The 24,153-nt window shown below is 46.0% G+C and overlaps 1 protein-coding gene across 7 annotated transcripts in view; it reads left to right on the top strand.

Moving 5' to 3' along the window:
* wdr26a (WD repeat domain 26a) overlaps window positions 1–24,153 on the top strand; it is a 122,500-nt gene that overhangs the window by 4,515 nt on the left and 93,832 nt on the right. For all 7 annotated transcript variants that reach the window (XM_085998102.1, XM_085998098.1, XM_085998097.1 and 4 more), the window contains 2 exons: window positions 27–126; window positions 215–271. In XM_085998102.1, the coding sequence (XP_085854228.1) occupies window positions 27–126; window positions 215–271 (157 nt within the window). The remainder of the gene's footprint in view (window positions 1–26; window positions 127–214; window positions 272–24,153) is intronic.

Below are 24,153 nucleotides of genomic sequence, written 5' to 3'. Positions count from 1 at the left end.
GGTTTGAATTATTTCTCCTCTTGTAGCCAAACGGTGGATCTTTTGATGCAGGAATCAGGCTGCCGCTTAGAGCATCCTTCTGCGACTAAATTCCGCAATCACGTTATGGAGGGAGAATGGGAAAAGGTAACATTCTCTCAGCTCTCTATTTATATGCACAGATTCTTTGCATTGTATGCCATGGACTGAACTAATTACTGTCTTTTGTTAATAGGCTGAAAACGATCTTAATGAATTGAAGTCTTTGGTGCATTCACCTCATGTGATTATGGTAAGGAACAATGAAAGTTGCAGAGTTGGATTTTTTGTTTTGCTTTTTTCCATTAAAAAAAATCAGTTTCAATATAAAAGATTCTGGAATTGTCAGGATGATAGGCCAGTGGTTGACTAAACAATGTTCAGTGGAGGAATATGTGAAGGTTTTTAATATGTTTGTGTTTTTTTTAATTTGGAGGGGTGGGGTAGGGATAGAAAAAGCCAGTGTTTTTGCTGGATTGAGGATAAACAAAGATGATCAGCTGCTTGTCTGTTCCAGCTGATTCATTTGTTTTGCAGAGGCTTTGGAGAACTTCCTGTCTAGGAGTGGGGGAGGGGTGGGCTGAGAGAACAGGAACTGACGTTTAAAGCACATAACCACATCTTCTGTCTGTTAACTCTTTGAGCACTTTTGTTGCCTGAACTAAAACTAGAACTAGAAAGTAGAAATATCAAATTTTCATAGTACGCCCGGTTGGATAGTCAAAAAACATCCAACAGTACAATTGTAGGTTCTATTAAAAACTTAGGCTGTGTCTAAAGAAACCATTGAAGCCGTAGCTTGAAATATTAGTTATAAGACTGCCATTGGTGGTGCTCACAGCAATTTGAGATGGATTATGAATTTCATGTGAAAAGTGTGTTTTAGACTTGAGTGTGATTTCCTAAAGCATACTGAATAAGTGGCAACACTCGACAGTACTTTTACAGCTGTTGAGATATCATAGTTGTATGCTGGGGAATGGTCAGACCCTTGACTGCCCACCGGGGTGGTTCCCAAATTTTTGGGCAGCGAAAAGCAAAGATCAGGAGTACCTGCATAGTGAAATTGAGAGGGTAATCACCCTAGGCTTAAGGCAGCCAAATCCTTACACAGCCATAAAGGTGGGAGGTCTGAGATGCACACTTCACCCCTGGAAAATTACACTTGTTTTTATTAGTTTATGGGATGTGGGCATCGCTGGCAAGGCCAGCATTTATTACCCATCCCTAATTGCCCTTGAGAAGGTGGTGGTGAGCCACCTTGAACCGCTGCAGTCCGTGTGGTGAAGGTACTCCCACAGTGCTGTTAGGTAGGGAGTTCCAGGATTTTGACCCAGCGGCGATGAAGGATCGGCGATATACTTCTCAGTCAGGATGGTGTGTGACTTGGAGGGGAACTTGGAGGTGGTGGTGTTCCCATACGCCTGCTGCCCTTGTCCTTCTAGGTGGAAGAGGGCATGGGTGCTGCCGAAAAAGCCTTGGCGAGTTGCTGCAGTGCATCTTGTAGATGGTGCACATTGCAACCACAGTACGCCGGTAGTGGTGGATGGGGTGCCAATCAAGCGGGCTGCTTTGTCCTGGATGGTGTCGAGCTTCTTGTGTTGTTGGAGCTGCACTCATCCAGGCAAGTGGAGAGTATTCCATCACACTCCTGACTTGTGCCTTGTAGATGGTGGAAAGGCTTTGGGGAGTCAGGAGGTGAGACACTCGCCGCACAATACCCAGCCTCTGACCTGCTCTTGTTGCCACAGTATTTATGTGGCTGGTCCAGTTAAGTTTCTGGTCAATGGTGACCCCCAGGATGTTGATGGTGGGGGATTCGGAGATGGTAATGCCGTTGAATGTCAAGGTTAGACTCTTGCTTGTTGGAGATAGTCATTGTCTGGCACTTCTGTGGCGCAAATGATACTTGCCACTTATCAGCCCAAGCCTGAACACTGTCCAGGTCTTGTTGCCTACGGGCATGGACTGCCTCATTATCTGAGGAGTTGTGAATGGCGCTGAACACTGCAGTCATCACACTTAGTGTGCTGAAGTTAAAGTGATGAGGTTAAAGTTACAATGTACATTTTGAGTGTACTTTGCGTGAAAGACCCATGAACAAGTATTATGTTCTGCATTGTAATCAAGCTATATCGGTCCTCTGCTCGGAACAAAGCCCTGTTGCTTGAGTCAGTTAGTGGAGTTGATTTTCCACGATGATACTTGATTTCTGAGAGGACATAGTTGGGTTTGGTTTTGTGCCCCTTTGGAGGAATAGCCCATGCCTATGTTCGTGGTTGGGAAATATCCACTTGGCTGAGGTAGTGGAGAGGAAAATAAGGCTAGTGCTCTGACTCCCTGTTCTGTCCTCTGTGGTCTCTTTCCTCCCCTCTACCCCCAAATCTTGATGCAGTACAGTATATTGGTATCTTAACTACTGACCTGCCATGTACATGTGTTTTCTTTTTGTTATGAAAAATTCTTGCCCTTAATTTCAGTGATAGCATTGAATTGGGAGCTTGAGCTGTTTTTTCTCCCCATCCTCATCCTCCTCTCTCCTACCCCCAAAATCTCCTGCCAGCCGTGACTCAATGATAACACTCTCGCCTCTGAGTCAGGAGGTTGTGGGTTCAAAACCCACTCCAAAGACTTGAACACATCATCTGAACCCACTCCAGAGACTTGAGCACAAACTTAAGCTGACACGTTAGTGCAAGACTGAGATGCTGTTTTTCAGATGAGACATTAAACCAAGGGTCTGCTCCCATGGGTAGATGTAAAAGATTCCGTGACATTATTTGAAGAAGAGCAGGGGAGCTCTTCTGGTGTCTGGGAAACCTTCATCTAATATCGCTTGGAGATTATCTGGTCACTTAACTCATTGCTGTTTATGGGACCTTGCTGTGTGCAAATTGGCTGCTACAGTGCCCTACATTACAACAGTAATTACATTTCAAAAATGCTTCATTGGCCCTGAACCATTCCCAGACACCGAGGTTGTGATAGGCGCTATATAAATGCAAGTTCCTACTTTATGGCCAAAGCGAATTGTAGCTCTCTGACCACAGCTCCAGCTGAGATCAGCTTAATTGGCACAGACTGAGGATCAAACCTGGGGGCTCAGTATCCGGTTTGGCTGGTGTAGTTACCCAGCATTGGAGGGGCAGCTATGCACTTGTCTTAATAGCTACATAGTTACCATTTTAAAATTAAGAAAACTAGTCATTTTTATTTTTTCAATTATCCATTCATGGAATGTGGGCATAGTTGGCAAGGCCAGCATTTATTGCCCATCCCTGATAGCACTGTCAATGACACATTCCATGACTTTGCTGATGATTGAGAGTAGACTGATGGGGTGGTAGTTGGACGGATTGGATTTGTCCTTTTTGTGGACAGGATATACCTGGGCAGTTTTCTACTTTGTCGGTTGGATGCTAGCGTTGTAGCTGTACTGGAATAGCTTGGCTAGAGGCGTGGCTAGTTCTGGAGCACTTGTCTTCAGCTCCTGTGAAGTGCCTTGTTAAAGGCAGTATATAAATACAAGTTGTTGTCTGCCCTGCCAGTGCGATAGGACATAACCAGGGATGGTGATGGAGGAGTCTGGGGCGTTAGCTGATGGGTGTGATTCTGAGAGTGTGACTATGGCAGGCTGAACTTCTTGGATAGTAAATGCATTTTTTCATGGAATAAGTTTGAAGTAAGCAGTATGTATATATTGTTGTGATGTATATTTCAAGTCCCATGACATGACCCTGAATTAACAGGATGGGGAAATTCACCCCCCCCCCCCCCGTGATGAAGTGGCAAGTCAGAGACTCTGTGCCTCCACAAGGAATAAAAGTTAAGGGTGAGTTACTTTGGTTTGTATACATACCAGCAGCTGGCTTGAAACAAGTGTTGGTGGAGGCCTGGGAATGGATTATCTGTCCTCTCGCTGGGTGGTAGTGTGTGGATGATAAGACCCTCTGAGACGAGGGTAATGTATGCTTCTGTGAAAAAATTGTGTCTGCCGTTGGTTTAAACTGAATAGAGACAGTTGGCCACAGATTTGGTAATTGGCTGTTTTTTGCTGCAGTTTATTTATAAAAAAAAAAAAAATCATCCAAGCATAACTGATCCAAGGGTAAGACATCTTGGCAAAACTATTCATGTTTCTCGGATGCAGCCGTTACTTCATGGAACATAGGTTTTGGTAGAAGAAGAGGCCTCTATCGTTCTAACGCTTGCATCATTGCCTCTTTCTTTGTAGGATGCAGTTGTGTGCAAGAAAATCATAAGCAGAGTTACTGATTTACAGTGACTGAATAAATTAAATTCTATTAAATGCAATTTTGGAATTTTTACAGGTGTTTTAGGGAATTCTTTTCATTTTTCTGTGAAATCTATAAATGAGTGGTCATAGTCATGAATGATCAAGGTTTCCCTATAAGAGGAATAAACCCAGTCTTCTGTGGAACAGTTGCTGTGTACTATTCTACCTAGTTATACAGAAAACTGATCAGAAGATAAGAATCTATACTGTTTAGGATAAACTTTGTCCTGATTGAACAAAATGGTGGTTTTTAAGAAGTCTGTTGCCATTCAGTAGGATATAACCTATGTGAACCATCGGTCCTCTCAGTAACCACGTCCTTCTAATGCACTGCATGTCTTCATGACAAAAATAAATGCTGCAATAGACTTTGTTTGAGAGGACTCTTGCATCTGAAGCATACAAAATGGGGCAAGTTTTTTTTCTTGTAACTCACTCCAGATAGAATCATAGAATGATTACAGCACAGAAGGAGGCCGTTCAGCCCATCGAGCCAGTTCCGGCGCTCTGCAAGAGCGCTTCAGCTAGTCCTCCGCCCTTTCCCCGTAGCCCTACAATTTTTTTCCTACAGGTACTTATCCAGTTCCCTTTTGAAAGCCACGATTGAATCTGCCTCCACCACCCTTTCAGCCAGTGCATTCCAGATCCTAACCACTCGCTGCGTAAAGTTTTTTCTGACGTCGCCTTTGGTTCTTCTGCCAATCACCATAAATCTGTCTCCTCTGGTTCTTGACCCTTCTGCCACTGGGAACAGTTTCTCCATCTGCTCTGTCCAGACCCCTCATGATTTTGAACACCTCTGTCAAATCTCCTCTCAACCTTCTCTGCTCTAAGGAGAACAACCCAGCTTCTCCAGTCTATCATCGTAACTGAAGTCCCTCATCCCTGGAACCATTCTTATAAATCTTTTCTGCAAGAGTGGTTCCAGGGATGAGGGACTGTGGCATAAATGACATGAAATGCAGAGAGAACCAAGAGTAGATTTGTTCTGTTTGAAATAGGAATAGAAAATTAGAATAAAGTCTCATTAGTGAGGATTTGTCATCAGCTAGCTCTTGTTAGTTACCATTCTTTTAGCAAGGAAGGACTGGAGCGTGGAGGTTTCTGCACCATTTGTGCTACGGCTGGGCTGGGGGGGGGGGGGTTGACTTCCTGCTACTTCCTGTTTTTCTTCCCTTCTTTCTTGAAGCTGTTGATTCCTACTGGGACATGAGCCCTAGCAGCCCTTTAGTATCTCGTCCAAGCAGCCAGTCTTCATGAATGAGCAGGCTGGTCATTTCTGGATTCCATCACAACTGATCCTGTTCTCATCCTGATGCCCACAGATATAAATTTTCAACCAAAATTATTGGATAGTGATTAGAAGAAAGACTTTCATTTATATGGCGCCTTTCACGACCACCAGACATTCCAAAGCGCTTCACAGCCAGTGGGGTACTTCTGAAGTGTAGTCACTGTGGTTATGTAGGAAAAGAGCAAGAGCTGGAGCTTTTTCTCTCCTCTCTAGCCTGAGGATGATGAGCTTGTTTGTAGTTCTTCAGCTGAGATCATCTAACTCAGTACAAACAGGGATCTCGTGGTTGTGTGGTTTAGTGCTTTTGCCCACTTTCATCGGAGGATCTATTGCTCTTTTTATTGATTTCCAAAATGACTTACTTTTGAGCTTTGCAGCCTTATCGGTTTAAGTATCTGATGACAGGGATGGGTTTGTCCTGCATCAGTGAGATAAATAGAAAAATGTGAGCAGCCGTTCAGAACTAATTTATAATTTGTTTGCTTAGTGCGAATCAGAACATTGAAGGACTAAGTTGCTGTGGGACCATCTGATTGAGCAATGTGCAGGCTGCTCCAATATCAAGTGAACTCCAATTAGGGCTGCACTTTTTCCATCTATTTTTTTTCTCATTTCAATGGGTCCCTTTGCTGCCCTGTAATCTGCTACTGTGAAGTGCTCCAGAGGAATCCTGATAAATGTGTTAACATAGTCAATGGTACTGAAACAATTTCTGTATTGTAGGAGTAAAACTGAATGGTGAGTTGAATACTTTGAATAGTATTCCTATTTTGGATTAACCGAATGGTTCTTTCATTTGGGTCAAGGTTTTTAATATGGTGGCCGTTGAGATTAACATATTGGAATTCTCTGCTTGAATTAGGTATGTTTGTGTAGGGATTAACCTCTCTTACTCATCTCCGGAGTGTAACCCAACAGATGGATTATTAATACCAGTGAATTTCCTAAGGTGTTTATATAATTATATAGTCTACCTCCTTCCCACCATCGCATGGGTCCCATTATCTAGTCAATGTGGTTTGTTCTACATGGTTGAGAGCAGTGGACACAGTGAAGGCTATGGACTGTGCCTGCATCTTAGCTGTAGTGCTAGGGACCTGCGTACCAGAAGTAGCTGTACCCCTAGCCAAGTTATTGCAATACAGTTATGCTAACATCTACCTGACAGTGTAGAAAGTTGCCCACGTTATGTTGTATCCATAAAAAAGACAAAATCTAATCTGGCGAGTCACAGCCCTATCGGCTTTCTCTGTGGCATAGTGGTTAGCACTGTTGTCTCACAGCACCAGGGACCCGGGTTCGAATCCGGCCTCAGGCGACTGTCTGTGTGGAGTTTGCACATTCTCCCCGTGTTTGCGTGGGTTTCCTCCGGGTGCTCCGGTTTCCTCCCACCGTCCAAAGATGTGCAGGTTAGGTTGATTGGCTATGATAAATTGACCCTTAGTGTTAGGGGATTAAATACGTGGGGTTACGGGGATAGGGTGGGATATGTGTTGGTGCAGGGGTTACGGGGAGCGGGTGGGATATGTGTTGGTGCAGGGGTTACGGGGAGCGGGTGGGATATGTGTCGGTGCAGGGGTTACGGGGAGCGGGTGGGATATCGGGGGAAGGCACCAGCAGCCAGGCTCATGGCACCATGACTGGCTCTGTTGCAAAGAAGGGAGGGAAAAAGAGTGGCAGGGCTATAGTAATAGGGGATTCGATTGTAAGGGGAATAGATAGGGGTTTCTGTGGTCACGACCGAGACTCCAGGATGGTATGTTGCCTCCCTGGTGCAAGGGTCAAGGATGTCTCGGCGCGGGTGCAGAACATTCTGGAGGGGGAGGGGGAACAGCCAGTTGTCGTGATACATGTTGGTACCAACGACGTAGCTAAAAAAAGGGAAGAGGTCCTACAAGTAGAATTTAGGGAGTTAGGAGCCAAGCTAAAAAGTAGGACCTCGAAGGTAGTAATCTCTGGATTACTACCAGTGCCACGTGCTAGTAAGAGTACAGAGAACAGGATAGTTAGGCTAAATACGTGGCTTGAGCAGTGGTGTAAGAGGGAGGGTTTTAAATTTTTGAGGCATTGGAACCAGTTTTGTGGTAGGTGTGACCTATACAAAAGGGACGGTCTACACCTGTGCAGAGATGGAACTGATGTTCTCGGGGTAATTTTTGATAAAGCAGTTCGGGAGCATTTAAACTAGTATGGCAGGGGGCTAGAAACCTATGTAGTGAAATAGAGGAAAGTGAAAGGCAGACAGAAATAAATGGTAAAAGGGTGAGGAACAAAAAACAAAGGGCCAAACTAATTCATAAAAAATGTGAGCATAAAAAAAGCCTGAGGGTTTTATACCTTAATGCGAGAAGCATCAGGAACAAGGTAGATGAATTAGCTGTGGAAATAGAGGTTAATAATTATGATCTAATTGGGATTACGGAAACATGGTTGCAGGGTGAGCAGGGCTGGGAGCTTAACATACAGGGGTATTCAGTATTTAGGAAGGATCGACAAAAAAGAAAGGGAGGAGGGGTAGCATTGCTAGTAAAAAAGGGGATAAATGCAATTGAAAGGAAGGATATTAACTCAGTTAATACAGAATCTATATGGGTGGAGCTAAGAAATAGCGAGGGGCGAAAAACATTAATAGGAGTGGTATATAGGCCTCCAAATAGTAAAATAGAGGTTAGGGAGGGCATCACGAGGGAAATTAGAGAAGCGTGCAATAAGAGCACAGCTGTCATCATAGGTGACTTTAACTTACATATAGATTGGACTAGCCTAATCAGTAAAAATAATGAGGAGGAGGAATTCCTTGAGTGTTTAAGGGATGGTTATCTGGATCAATATGTCGAGGAACCAACTCGGGAACAGGCTATATTGGACTGGGTACTGTGCAATGAGAAGGGACTAATCAGTAATCTTGTTGTACGGGGACCCTTGGGTCAGAGCGATCATAACATGATCGATTTCTCACTCGAAATGGAGAGCGAAGAAATTGACTCAGAGACTAAGGTCCTGAATTTAAACAAGGGGAATTATGATGCCATGAGACGGGAACTGAGTAGGTCTGATTGGACAACGTTCCTGGGAGGACTGGAGGTAGATAAACAATGGCAAACAATTAAAGATAGAATGACAAAATTGCAAAAATTGTTTATACCAATCTGGCATAAAAGGAAATCTAAAAAGGTGACTCAACCGTGGATAACAGGGGAAATTAGAGACAGCATAAAATCCAAAGATAGGGCGTATAAAATAGCCAAAAAAAGCGCCAGAGCGGAAGATTGGGAACAGTTTAAGATAGAGCAAAGGAGGGCAAAGGGCATAATCAAGAGGGGCAAAATAGCTTACGAAAACAAGCTGGCGGAAAATATAAAAACTAACTCCAAAAGCTTTTATAAGTATATCAAAAGGAAAAGACTGGTGAAAACCAAAGTTGGTCCATTGCAGTCAGATACGGGGGAATATATAATGGGAAATAAGGAAATGGCAGATCAACTAAATGCATACTTTGGGTCAGTCTTTACGAAGGAAGACACAAAAAACCTCCCTGGGATATCGGGAAAAATAGGGACATTGGCAAAGGAGGAACTGACGCAAATCAATATCTCTAAGGATATGGTGTTAAGGAAGCTAAAGGGATTGAAGGTGGACAAATCCCCAGGGCCTGATAACATGCATCCTAGGGTACTGAAGGAGGTGGCCCTAGAGATAGCGGATGCACTAAGGATGATTTTTCAGAATTCATTAGACTCGGGAACAGTGCCCATGGATTGGAGGGTAGCTAACGTTACCCCACTATTCAAAAAGGGGGGTAGGGAAAAAGCAGGTAATTACAGACCTGTAAGCCTTACATCAGTTGTGGGCAAAATGCTGGAGTCCATCATTAAGGATGAAATAGCGGAGCACTTAGCAAATGGGGACAGGATAGGACAGAGTCAACATGGATTTACAAAGGGTAAATCGTGCTTGACTAATCTATTGGAATTTTTTGAGGGAGTAACTGGTAGAATAGATGGGGGAGAGCCAGTAGATGTGGTGTACCTGGACTTCCAAAAGGCCTTCGATAAGGTCCCACATAAAAGATTAGCATGGAAAATTGAGGCTCATGGGATAAAGGGGAAAGTATTGGCGTGGATAGGGAACTGGCTGTCAGATAGAAAACAGAGAGTTGGAATAAACGGCTCATTTTCTGAATGGCAGGCAGTAACAAGTGGGGTACCACAGGGATCTGTCCTGGGCCCCCAGCTGTTCACAATTTACATTAATGACCTGGATCAGGGAGTCGGATGCAGCATTTCCAAATTTGCAGACGACACTAAACTAGGAGGGGGGGTGGGCTCAGAGGAAGAGACCAGGAAGCTCCAGAGCGATTTGGACAGACTGGGCGATTGGGCGGATAAATGGCAGATGCACTATAATGTGGACAAGTGCGAAGTTATCCACCTTGGGTGCAGGAACGGGAGGGCAAATTATTATTTAAATGGCAATAGATTGGGAGAGGGGGAAGTACAGAGAGACCTGGGTGTTCTTGTACACCAGTCACTGAAGGCGAGCATGCAGGTGCAACAGGCGGTCAAGAAGGCAAACGGTATGCTGGCCTTCATAGCAAAAGGGTTAGAATACAGGAACAGGGATACCTTGCTGCAGCTGTACAGGGCACTGGTGAGACCACACCTCGAGTACTGTGTACAGTTTTGGTCGCCTCATCTGAGGAAGGATGTTCTTGCCATGGAGGGGGTGCAGCGGCGATTCACCAGGCTGATACCAGGAATGGCGGGAATGACCTATGAGGAGAGACTATGTAGTTTAGGGATGTACACACTGGAGTTTAGAAGATTGAGAGGGGACCTCATAGAAGTGTATAAAATTCTGACAGGTCTAGACAGACTGGATGCAGAAGGAATGTTTCCCTTGGCGGGTGAGAACAGAACTAGAGGACATAATTTAAGGATAAGGGCTAAACCATTTAGGACAGAGATGAGGGGGAATTTCTTCACTCAGAGAGTGGTGAACCTGTGGAACTCATTGCCACAGAGGGCAGTGTACGCCAGCTCATTAAATATATTTAAGAGGGAATTAGATATATTTCTACGGGCAAAAGGGGTTAAGGGTTACGGAGAGAAGGCGGGGACGGGATACTGAATTAAAGGATCAGCCATGATCTCATTGAATGGCGGAGCAGGCACGAAGGGCCGAATGGCCTACTCCTGCTCCTATCTTCTATGTATCTATGTGTCGGTGCAGGGGTTACGGGGAGCGGGTGGGATATGTGTCGGTGCAGGGGTTACGGGGAGCGGGTGGGATATGTGTCGGTGCAGGGGTTACGGGGAGCGGGTGGGATATGTGTCAGTGCAGGGGTTACGGGGAGCGGGTGGGATATGTGTCGGTGCAGGGGTTACGGGGAGCGGGTGGGATATGTGTTGGTGCAGGGGTTACGGGGAGCGGGTGGGATATGTGTTGGTGCAGGGGTTACGGGGAGCGGGTGGGATATGTGTTGGTGCAGGCTCGATGGGCCGAAATGGCCTCTATCTGCACTGTGGGGTTTCTGTGATTTCTGTGAGGGTGGGATATGTGTTGGTGCAGGGGTTACGGGGAGCGGGTGGGATATGTGTCGGTGCAGGTTCGATGGGCCGAAATGGCCTCTATCTGCACTGTGGGGTTTCTGTGAGTCAACAGTAAGTGCCATCAAAAGGCAGCTGCTCACAGATGCTCAGTTCAGATTCTGCGAGATCTACTCGGCTCCTGACCTCCTCACAGCCTGGACCCAGACGTGGAGAGCTGAAAGCCAAAGGAGAGTGAGTGTAGCTCGAGGATTATTCAACTCCGTGTGGCATCTAGGATGAAAACCTTCCAGTGGCTGGAGTCAATTCTGACACAGGAAGATGTCAATTATTGCATTCCCCGAGACATCGCTGCAGGGGTTCCTCAGGGCAGCGTCCTCAGCCCAACCATCTTCAGCTGCTCCATCAGTGAACCTTCCCTTCCCTCTGATCTTGGATCGGGAGTGGGGCTGTCTGTTAATGAGTCTAGTGTTCAGCTCCATTCATACAACTATCTCCTCTAACATAAAGCCCAACCACTTCCTTGTGAACTTCCAACGGCACTACTGTCCCCCATCATCAATATTTTGGAGGTCACCATTGACCAAAAAGGTAACTGGACCAGCCAAGTCAACACTGGTCAAGACCACGGCAGACAGTGGGTACTCTGCAACAAATGGTTCACCAGCTAATTTCTCAAAGCTTCTCCACCATTTACAAGGCACTAATCAGGCATGTGATGGATTACTCACCGCTCAGCTAAATGACTGCGGCTGCAACAACATTTAAGAAGGTCCACCATCCAGGACAGTGCAGTCTGCTTGATCAGCACCCCTGGCAGTGGATTCGGTATTCACCATCTCCATCAACGTTCCCTTTAAGCTGCGCGGCCATGCAGCGCTCCAGGGATCCCATGCAGCCGGCTTGCTGGCTTTTCAATGCAAAATCCGTGCATGTGCAGTATTTTGAATGGCCTGCGCAGCCCCTTAAAGGGGGCGCGCACTGCCAAAAAAAAGTTAGGGGGAACATTGCCTCCATCACAGGTGTATTGTGGCTACAGTATGTACTGTCTACCAGATGTAATGCAGCAACTCAGCAAGGTTAATTTGACACTATCACCAAGCAGAAGAGTATCATTGGAACATCATCACCTCCATATGGCACATCATTCTAACTTGGACATATATTGCTGCTTCTTCACCATTGTTGGGTCAAAAACCCTGGAATTCCTTAGCTAACTCCTGTCAGAACACCATCAGTACAAGAACTGCAGCAGTTCTAAAAGGCAGCCCACCACCTTGGGGCAGAAAATACTAATTTTGCAAGAGAAGTGTAGAGAACTGGGGAAATTTTATAAATACTGATTTTTAAATGCACATTAACTAGTATATTGAATTTGTTTTAACAGGGCCAGTAGATGGGAAATTGGTATGACCATTTATTTATTTATTTTAATATTTTACATGCTGATTCGCAGCCAGCAGTTGCAACGATTATGCAGGAGAAGGCGGGCAGCTTGTTTGTTTATTTTCATGTTATGGAATGGGAAAAATTAATTTATTATCCATTCACTGCCACTAATTATTAAACATCGATTTTAAGTTAATAATGTGAATAATGTCAGCTGTGGCTCAGTTGGTAGCACCTTCGCCTTAGTCAGAAGGTTGTGGATTCAAGTCCCACTCCAGCGACTTGAGCACAAAATGCAGTGCAATACTGAGGGAGTGCTGCACTGTCAGAGGTGTGCTGTCTTTTGGAAGAAACTGAGGCCCCATTTGCCCCTTCAAGTGGACGTAAAAATCCCATGGCACTATTTCGAAGAATAGCAAGGGTGTTGTCTTGGCCAATATTTATCTCACAACCAGCATCACTAAAACAGATTTTCTGATCATTAACACATTGCTGTTTGTGGGAGCTTGCTGTGTGCAAATTGGCTGCCGGGTCTCCTACATTACAACAATGACTACACTTCAAAAATACTTAATTGGCTGTAAAGCGCTTTGGGACGTCCTGAGATTGTAAAAGGTGCTATATAAATGCAAGTGTTGCTTTTCTTTCTTTATTGAGCAAATATGAATGAGCAGAAGTTGTCGAGACAGTGTCGCAGACATTTTATTTATAGGTTGCTGGAGCAGGCAAAGCCCTCGGATTTAAAAAAAAAAATGAAACCAGTTATAAAAATGTCTTCAACTTATTGCTTTGAGGAAACCGACTAAGGCTTTTACTGAATGCAGCTGGGTGATGGAATGTTAGAACGGCAGAAGATCCACTGCGAGTGGGCGAACTATAAAGCCGTCCTAATGGTAGCTGTGCTACTGTTTGTGCAACCAGCCCATTGAAATCAATGGGTAACGCAATCATGACAAACCAAAAATACTCAAGGATTTTAGTAGATGGTTGCTTGACCTTTTGTGTTGACTGGCATCCCAGTGACAGCCATCGTGTGAAATTTAAGGCCGTTGGACCAATAGACTGTCATGCAGTCAAAATTGTTTGTCTGCCAACATTACAGAAATTAAAATATGGTCACTGTCGGCTGTGCATAGGCAGGTGCTTATCTGAAGTTTTTAAAAACTTGGAACAAAAACCTTTGTGCCTGTACAGCCCAATGCAGTGAGTCTCCATTTGCTCCATTCCTAATTGTGTATTAATTTGGAGTACCTACATGATTGCATCTATTTAGTCCACCCAAATCGCAATCCTGCCTACCTGTCTTCTCGCCATCTTTAGAGACACATGACTCCATAAGTATTCTGTCCTTTGATACACTTTAATGCACTTTAAAATAATTGAGAAGGACATAAGTATGATGAAAACCAGGTTAATAAATTGGAGAAAAGCTGGTTTTTGAGGAGCTGAGAATAGATCTTGGGAAACAAAAATGGTCAACAATATTGGCAAAAAACAGCAATGGAAAACATTTAAAACGGTGTTCAACAGTGCAGGAAAAATATATTCCGCTAAAAGGAAAGAACAAACTAACCAATAATGAGACTCCATGGATGAATAAAGCCATAAAGGAACTGTAAAGTCTGTGGGTTGTATAGTGAATTAATGCACAGACTACAAAAGTAACTTTTAACAGGACTTTACTATTCGGAGGTCAGGGCGAATCTGCCCAATAAATTCTGCCACAGCACTTATATACCGGTGTGGTCACCGTTGGTATTACAGTATACAGCAGCCAGGATAAAGTAGTGCCACACCTAAAATAGTTCTCTTAAAGGTGGACGGTTACATACAATAGTTCTCTTAAAGGTAGAACAGTTACATACACTACAATCCTCCCTTTTTAGCTTACAACATACTTATTCCCCATTAACATAACACCATAACATATCCAACTTCATGTTACAACAGTTCACAGAGGTAGTCTCTGCGGAAACAGTTCACAGATTCAGTCTCTGCGGGAAACAGTTCACAGATTCAGTCTCTGATCTTCTTGACTCGGTCCGGACCACGCCTCCGTGGTGTAGTCGGGTCACCTTGCTAGAGGGACTCATCCCATAGTCCTTCCCTAGACTTAACAGCTTTACTTCCATCACTTCTGAACCAGCATTGCTGACTTTTTTTTTAAAACAAACAAAAAACAGTTGGATTGCCTTGGGAAATTTTCCTACTTTCCAACTGATTTGGCTCCGTTCGGGGGACCACGTGTGTGATCGGGTAGAGGTAATAATGGTTCAGATGGTTATCATCTTCTACTTCGTCTTTTCCTTTTTTGCTTCTTGGAGACTCGGGGCTCCATTGTCAGCTGCCAGCTGTAACGCCACCATCTCCCTATGTTCCTTAGACTTTAAGTGATTGATCCTGATTTCGGCACTTTGGGAGTTCTCGGCACAAGCTGGGCAGACCAGGTCCTCGTAATATTCAGTGTCACTCAACAGATCATGGTAATATTCGGTGTCGTCCTGAGCTAGGCCAGCGAGAGGGTCTTCTATTTCCTCCTTACCCAGCTGGACGTTAGCCGACTTTTGTTCCAAATCCCGACATCTGTCCTGAAGAGACTTCATCATGCGTTCAGATTCATCCCGCTTTTTCTGGGCTTCCTGCAAGTCTTTTACTAATGACCTCATTTGTGATTTCAATACTTCAACTTCATTCGGAGATTGATTGATCGGACTATTCAATCCCTCTACTGAAGTAGCTGTTTCAGTCTTCTGTTGTTCTACATTGCCGTGCGTCAGCGTACTTTTGGCATCCAAGGGCTGTTCTGCTGCAGACTTCTCAGTCTGGGTTGCCACCTCAGCTCTTCCAATGACTTTTGAGAGCTCCCTTCCCTTTGAAGATTGAGGCTCGTATTTAAGTTTTTCCCATTTTAGAGTTTTATCCCTCAGCATATGAATGAGTTGGCTGACTGTTAACTCTTCTGCCATCATCCCTTTTCCATTAACTACAGGGCTGTTTATAACCTTGCCCTGGAGGAGTTGGCTGACTGTTAACTCTTCTGTCCTCATCCCTTTTCCATTAGCTGCAGGCCTGTTTAGAACCTTGTCCTGGGGCTCCTTTGCTGCTTCTACTTCGCCATCATCCGCAGCCCCCATCATTCGAATTTCCACAAATGAATCGTCCGGTGATGCTGCACCAACTTCAGTAGGAGCTCGGAAGTCATGTTGACCAACTCAGCTTTTTCTGCCTGCAACCTGCTAACCTGCGCCTTCAGTTGCTGAACATCTTGCTCCACCAGATTAGAGCACGCACCTTCAGAGACCGAATCAGCTTTGATTCGTTTGGCCTCCTCGCGCAGACGGTTTGTGTGCTCCTGCTCCATTTTCTCCCTCAGCTGCTTCTGTTGTCTTCCCAGATTCTCCCACTCTGTGTCCAAGAACTTTTTCATTGCTGTTGTCTCTTGCTCAAGACGGCGACTCAATTGTTCTAATTGCTGTTGTAATTTGAAATAAAGTTGAGTTTGAGCTCGGTGTTCCTCAGTAATGTATATGTCTGTAAACTGGACAGACTCAGAATTCTCTGTCAAACTATGTTGTTGTTCAGTGGAATTCTGTTCTGAAACTTTGTTCTCCTCTGGCGCATAAGCCTTTATGCACGCCTTCGTTTTTCCAACCTCAGTCAGCAAGTCCATTTTAGCCTTGTCTTTCATACTTGGGCTGGTCTTATCGTCATCCGTTTCAGAGTCTGAGCTGATTGTCTGCACCGAGTCCTCACTCGTTATTGCTTTTAGGTAGTGCCATTCCATATCTATTTTCTTGATCCACTCCCGTCCTAGAAGTGGTGGTCCTCCCTCAGGTAGTACGTATAAGTCCATTCCGAGGTGTTCTTTGCCCCTGTCTCTCACCTTGACTCTTATCTTTCCCATGGGGTATACTTTATGCCCCATGTATGTCTGCAATACGAACTTGGTATCTCTCAAGGGTATATGCGAGAATAGCCGGTTGTAATCCCTTCGATTTATGACTGATAGGGCTGATCCAGTGTCCAACTCCATTTTTACTTGGACTCCGGCTATTTTTAGCATGACCCAGATAGTTTGTAGGTCAGCTTCCTTACTCACATTGTGAATTCTCAGACTACCCAGTTCCTGGCCGTTTGGGTCTGAATCCGAATTCTGTTCGTCTGAACTCTTCTCAGCCACCTTGTGTACTTTGTTGTACTTTTCCGGTGATGGCTTTTTTTGGTTGTTGGTCTTCTTTCCTGACCGGCATACTTTAGCTATGTGCCCCAGTTTGCCACATTTTCGACATTCCTGGTTTTTAAACCAGCATTGGTTCTGGTCATGTGTTGTCTTCCCACAACGATAACATTTCGTTGTACCCGAAGTAATTTGATCCACACTGAGTACTGCTGCATTTCCGCAGTTCCTTTCGCTGCGGCTTCGTGTGATGCTGCAATAAGGACAGCCCTATCAAGTGTAAGGTCATAGTCATAGAGTCATAGAGTTTTACAGCACAGAAAGAGGCCCTTCGGCCCATCGTGCCTGCGCCGCCCATCCATCCCTGTCCAGTCTAATCCCATTTTCCAGCATTTGGCCCATAGCCTTGTATGCAATGGCATTTCAAGTGCTCATCCAAATGCTTCTTGAATGTTGTGAGGGTTCCTGCCTCTACCACCCTTTCAGGCATTGAGTTCCACATTCCAACCACCCTCTGGGTGAAAAAGTTCCTCCTCAAATCCCCTCTAAATCTCCTGCCCCTTACCCTGAATCTATGCCCCCTTGTTATTGACTCCCCCACTAAGGGGAAAAGTTCCTCTTTATCTACCCTATCTATGCCCCTCATCATTTTGTACACCTCAATCAGGTCCCCCCTCAGCCTTCTCTGCTCCAAGGAAAACAACCCCAGCCTGTCCAGCCTCTCTTCATAGCTGAGGCGCTCCATCCCAGGTAACATCCTGGTGAATCTTCTCTGCACCCTCTCCAAAGCAATCACATCCTTCCTATAGTGAGGCGACCAGAACTGCACACAGTACTCCAGCTGTGGCCTCACCAGCGTTTTGTACAGCTCCATCATAACCTCCCTGCTCTTATATTCTATGCCTCGGCTAATGAAGGCAAGTATCCCATATGCCTTTTTAACCACCTTAGATCCCTGAAGGCAGCGGAGCAGGTAGATATGTACATGTACACCAAGGTCCCTCTGACCCTCTGTACTTCCTAGGGTCCTACCACTCATTGTGTATTCCCTTGCCTTATTTGTCCATCCAAAATGCATCACCTCGCACTTTTCAGGGTTAAATTCCATTTGCCACTTTTCCGCCCATCTGACCAACCCGTTTATATCGTCCTGTAGCCGGAGGCTTTCCTCCTTGCAATTTACCACCCCACCAATTTTCGTGTCATCTGCGAACTTACTGATCATACCTTTTACATTCTCATCCAAATCATTTATGTAGATCACGAACAACAAGGGACCCAGCACCGATCCCTGAGGTACCCCACTGGACACAGGCTTCCAGTCACAAAAGCAACCTTCAACCATCACCCTCTGCCTCCTGCCACTCAGCCAGTTTAGGATCCAACGCGCCAAGGCACCCTGGATCCCATGGGCTCTTACCTTCTTAACCAGTCTCCTATGCGGGACTTTGTCAAAAGCTTTACTGAAGTCCATGTAAACCACATCCACAGCATTTCCCTCATCCACCCCACTAGTCACCCCCTCGAAAAATTCGATCAGATTTGTCAGACATGATTTACCCTTGACAAAGCCATGCTGACTATCCCCGATTAATCCTTGCCTCTCCAAGTGGAGATTAATTTTGTCCCTCAGAATTTTTTCCAATAATTTCCCCACCACAGATGTTCGACTCACTGGCCTGTAATTCCCTGGTTTATCCCTGCTACCCTTCTTGAATAATGGTACTACGTTAGCTGTTCTCCAGTCCTCTGGTACATCCCCTGTGGCCAGAGAGGTTCTGAAAATTAGTGTCAGAGCCCCTGCAATCTCCTCCTTTGCCTCCCACAGCAGCCTGGGATACATCTCGTCCGGGCCTGGGGATTTATCCACTTTTTGGCCTGCTAAAACCGCTAGCACCTCCTCCCTCTCGATGCTAATATGTTCAAGTATGTCACAGTCCCCTTGCCCGATTTCTATGTCTGCATCGTCTTTCTCCATAGTGAACACAGATGCAAAAAATTCATTTAAAACCCCGCCTACATCCTCTGGCTCTACACACAGATTGCCACTTTGGTCCCTAATGGGCCCTACCCTTTCCCTGGTTATCCTCTTGCCCTTAATATACTTATAAAACATCTTAGGTCGTTCTCTTCGAGCAGTCGCTTTTGCGTTCCTTCCTTCGACAACCCGCACACGAACTTGTCTCGCAATGCCTCTGTCAGATTTCCTCCAAACTGGCAGTATTTCGCTAATCTACGCAGTTCGACCAAGTATTCCGCGTTGCTTTCCTCTTTCCGTTGCGTTCTCGCATAAAATTTGAATCGTTCCGCCAACATCAGCGGTGTGGGGTTCAAGTGATCCTTCAGAACAGCAACAATATTAGCGAAGGTCTGATCCGCCGGTTTAGCTGGTGATAGAAGATGCTTCAATAACCCGTATGTCTTCGCGCCCATCGAGTTTAGCAAGGTTATAGCTTTATCATCATCTTCTATTTTATTGGCCTCACAATATATCTCGATACGTTCTACGTACGTGGCCCAATCTTCCACCTCGGCATCGAAGTTGTTGATGTTACCATGCTTAGGCATCTTCACTATCTCTCACTATCTTTCTGCGAAACAACAGGATTTCTCTTTAACTTTTTAACTTTTTCTTTTTTCCAAAATGGCGGGTTCCCGCGCTTGTCTTCTTCCCCGCCTACTGGCAAAATGGCGGTTTCCCGCTCCTGACTTCTTCCTCTGGTGGGAGGGGTAAGCTTTGCCCTCGGGCGACGACCGCTGGTTTACGGAGTTTGTAGCCTGTGCGCCGGCTTCAGTTTATTCTGAAGCACGCGCTAGAAAAGCCGATCGTGTTCCTTGTCCCCCCCCCCCCCCCCTTTTCGGCAGGGGCAACCGGCGCTGGGGACAACCAGTTGGCGTCGGACAGATCCAGCTGCTGGTCCTTCACGGCAGCTGCTGCAAGCCGCTGGCCGGAACCTCGCTCGGTCTCTCTCTCGGGCTCTGTCTCTCCCGCTCGCGCGGCTCTCGCTCGCTCTCTCTCGGGCTCTGTCTCTCCCGCTCGCGCGGCTCTCGCTCGCTCTCTCTCGGGCTCTGTCTCTCCCGCTCGCGCGGCTCTCGCTCGCTCTCTCTCGGGCTCTGTCTCTCCCGCTCGTGCGGCTCTCGCTCGCTCTCTCTCGGGCTCTGTCTTTCTCGCTCGCTCTCTCTCGGGCTCTGTCTCTCCCGCTCGCGCGGCTCTCCCTCAGCGGCTTTAAACGCCTCTCCCAGACCTCCCGCAGTCCGGTCCTTTCCTCCCCGGCTGTGGCTGATTCTTCGCGGGTTATTTAGTTATTTATTTATTTATTGCCTCCGCGCCTTATGATCCCGGTCGCAGCGCCTCGCGGCCTCGGTAGGTGCCCGGCCTTTTTCACCCCAATCGCGCCTCCCAGCTTCTCGCAGTCCGGTGCTTTCCTCCCCAGCTGTGGCTGAGTTCTCCGTGGCTTATTTATGTTTATATCTTCCCGCGCCTTACGATCCCGGTCGCAGCGCCTCGTGGTCGCGGTATTTGTCCGGCCTTTTTCGCCGTCGCGGTCTAGTCGTCTCACGACGCTCCCCAGCCCGCTTGTACCGCGGCTTCTGCTCCACGCTGCCCCAGTCTCAGCGCCTCTGGGCCCGACTTCTGTCCGGCTCCTTTCCCCCTCGACCGTGGTCGAGTGCACCGCCCTTATCCTCCGTTTATTTGTTTCTATTTTCCCTTTACTCACAGTCACCGTGGCCGACTTGCTTCTCGTGCTAATTGGCTCACTCCCCACCGTGGCAGAAGGGACAATCGGTGCCTGTTGCTGATGGAAGGCGTCTTGTTTGAAGTCTTCCTTCCTTCCTTGCTCTGCAGCCTCGAGTTTTCTCTCAGCAAAACGACGAGGGCGGTTGCCTCTTCTCGACGCTCGTTAACTGTTTCAGAAGTATTGTTGCCGCAGGGTACGATCGAACTCGTCGCCACTGTAAAGTCTGTGGGTTGTATAGCGAATTAATGCACAGACTACAAGAGTAACTTTAACAGGACTTTACTATTCGAAGGTCAGGGCGAATCTGCCCAATAAATTCTGCCACAGCACTTATATACCGGTGTGGTCACCGTCGGTATTACAGTATACAGCAGCCAGGATAAAGTAGTGCCACACCTAAAATAGTTCTCTTAAAGGTGAACGGTTACATACAATAGTTCTCTTAAAGGTAGAACAGTTACATACACTACAGGAACAATTGAGGCTAAGGAAAGAGGCATACATTAAGTACATAGACAGCAGGGGAGTGCATGATGAGAGAATACGAAAAGATTAGGATAGAAGTCAAAAAAACAATTAGGGAGGCCAAGAGGAACTATGAAATTAAATTATCAAGGAACATAAAACAATAGCAAAATATTTTACAGGTGTATCAATAAAAAAAGGAAGGTAAGGATGGGAATAAGTCCATTGAGGGATAGTCAGGACAATACCACAGGTAACGATAGAGAGATGGCAGAAATATTCAATCATTACTTTGCTTCAGTATTTACCAAGGAGATAGAACAGGTGGACATGACATTGGATGATGAGATTAGTAATGAGCTAAGTGCATTTAAAATAAAAAGGGGATATATTAAATAAATTAATCAGAGTCATCATGAGGATAAAACCCATGTCCACACATTTCGAAAAGAATCTAGAGAAGAGATAGTAGAGGCATTACTATGCTTATTTAATAATTCGTTAGAAAAAGGACTGGCAGATAGCTAACATAATACTGATATTTAAGAAGGGGAATAGAACATGTCCAGGGAATTACAGACCAGTCAGCTTAACGTCGGTGGTAGGAAAAGTAATGGAATCCTTATTAAAGGAGAAAATAGAAAAACATCTAGAAACCAAAAATATAATAATGAATAATCAACATGGATTTCAAAAGGGAATGTCTTGCTTAACCAACCTTATTGGATTTTTTGAAGAACTAACAGAGAAAGTGGACAATGGTAATGCAGTAGATGTAATTTATCTGGATTTTCAAAAGGCCTTGAATAAGGTACCCCATAATAGACTGACGAACAAGGTCCGAGAATGCGGAGTCGGGGGACGAGTAGCAGAACGGATTGCTGGCTGGCTTCAGGACAGAAAGCAGAGAGTAGAAGTAAAGGGTAGCTATTCTTTTTGGGCAGTCCCTCGGAACCGTGGATGACTTGCTTCCACACTAAAAATGAGCTCTCGGGTGACTGATGAGTCCAGTGCGGGATCTACAGTCTCTGTCACAGGTGGGGCAGACGGTGGTTGAAGGGGCGGGTGGGTGGTCAAATGCTTGGGCTGACATACGCTCTTTCCACTTTTGTGCTTGGTTTCTGCTTGCTCCCTGCCAAGAGACTTGAGGTGTTAGTCACCTTCCCGGATGCTTCTCCTCCACTTTGTGCAGTCTTGGGCCAGGAATTTCCAGGTGTCGGTGGGGATGTTGCATTTTTTCAAGGAGGCGTTGAGGGTGTCCTTAAAGCGTTTCCTCTGCCCACCTGGGGCTCTCTTGCTGTGTAGGAGCTCTAGAGCGCTTGTTTTGGGAGTCTCGTATCGGGCATGCGGACGATGTGGACCGTCCATCGGAGCTGATCGAGTGTGGTCAGAGCTTCGATGCTGGGGATGTTGGCCTGAGCGAGAACATTGACGTTGGTGCACCTATCCTGCCAATGGATTTGCAGGATCTTGCAGAGGCAGCATTGGTGGTACCTCTCCAGTGCTTTGAGGTGCCTGCTGTACATGGTCCATGTCTCTGAAGCATACAGGAGGGCAGGTATCACTACTGCGCTATAGACCATGAGCTTAGTGCCGGGTTTGAGGTCCTGGTCTTCAAACACACTCTTCCTCAGGCGACCGAAGGCTGCACTGGCACACTAAGGCAGTGTTGGACTTCGTCATCAACGTCTGCTCTTGTTGACAGTAGGCTCCCGAGGTATGGAAAGTGGTCAACGTTGTCCAAGGCCTCGTCGTGGATTTGGATAATCGAGGGGCAGTACTGTGTGGAGGGGGCAGGTTGGTAGAGGACCTTTGTCTTGCGGATGTTTTGTGTAAGGCCCATGCTCTTGTACGCTTCGGTGAAGGTGTTGACGAAGGTTTGGAGTTCGACCTCCGAGTGTGCGCAGACGCAAGCGTCATCTGCATATTGTAATTCGATGACAGAGGATGGGATGACCTTGGATCAGGACTGGAGGCGACGGAGGTTGAACAGTTTCCCGTTTGTTCTGTAGATTAGCTCCACTCCAGTGGGGAGCTTACTGAGGGTGAGATGGAGCATTGCAGCAAGGAAGATTGAGAAGAGCGTTGGTGCGATGAGACAGCCTTGCTTACCCCGGTCCGTACGTGAATTGGGCCTGTGGTTGATCCGTTGGTCAGGATCGCGGCTTGCATATCGTCGTGAAGCAGGCGGAGGATGGTGACAAATTTTTGAAGGCAGCCGAATTTGAGGCGCACACTCCATAATCCCTCACGGTTGACAGTTTCGAAGGCCTTTGTGAGGTCAAAGAAGGCCATGTACAGCAGTTGGTGCTGTTCCCTGCATTTCTCTTGTAATTGACGTGCGGTGAAGGTCATGTCCATTGTGCCCTTAGTGGGCAGAATCTGCATTGTGACTCTGGGAGGAGCTCCTCGGCCACTGGGAGAAGGCGATTGAGGAGGATTCTTGCGATGACAGCAGGGAAACTTCTCTGTAATTACCGCAATCGGACTTGTCAGTTCACAGTGGCAGAAGGTGGGTAGTGGTGTTCCACAAGGATCAGTGCTGGGATCACTGCTGTTCACAATTTACATTAATGATTTAGACTTAGGAATCAAAAACACAATTTCTAAATTTGCGGATGATACCAAATTGATAGTCATTACTGAGGAGGACTGCAACAAGTTACAGGAGGACATTAATAAACTTGCAGAATAGGCATATCATTAGCAAATGAAGTTCAACACAGATAAATGTGAGGTTTTACATTTTGGTAGGAAGAATAGGGAGGTCACTTATCACTTGGAGGGTGCGAGTCCAGGTGGGATAAATGTAAGAAGTCACACAACACCAGGTTATAGTCCAACAGCTTTATTTGAAATCACAAGCTTTCGGAGCGCTGCTCCTTCGTCGGGTGAAGTGGAGAGATGCATAAAAACACAGCTTATATAGTCAGAGAATAATGTCAGATGTTTACAGGTAATCTTTCTAACTGCCATTTATCACACCTCCGGCAGAGAGATAATCACAGCAATCAAAGGTGTGAATGGTGTCCAAACAGGTCAGTCAGGAAAACATTACATCAAAGAACAATGAGGTGGGGTCACAAGGGGTCAAATGTTGCAGATGCTGGGGTCTGTATGAAAAACAGACAAAAAACATTTTTTTTGCTGGAAATCACAGCAGGTCCGGCCGCATCTGTGTGGAGAGAACAAGCCAACGACGACTCGAGTCTGGATAACCCTAC

This window comes from Somniosus microcephalus, chromosome 9 (genome assembly GCF_052327205.1).
Source record: "Somniosus microcephalus isolate GS21.2 chromosome 9, FLI_Smic_1.0, whole genome shotgun sequence".
Classification (NCBI taxonomy): Eukaryota; Metazoa; Chordata; class Chondrichthyes; order Squaliformes; family Somniosidae; genus Somniosus; species Somniosus microcephalus.
The sequence above is the reverse complement of the archived record's forward strand: the minus strand, read 5'-3'. Positions and strand labels throughout refer to the sequence as shown.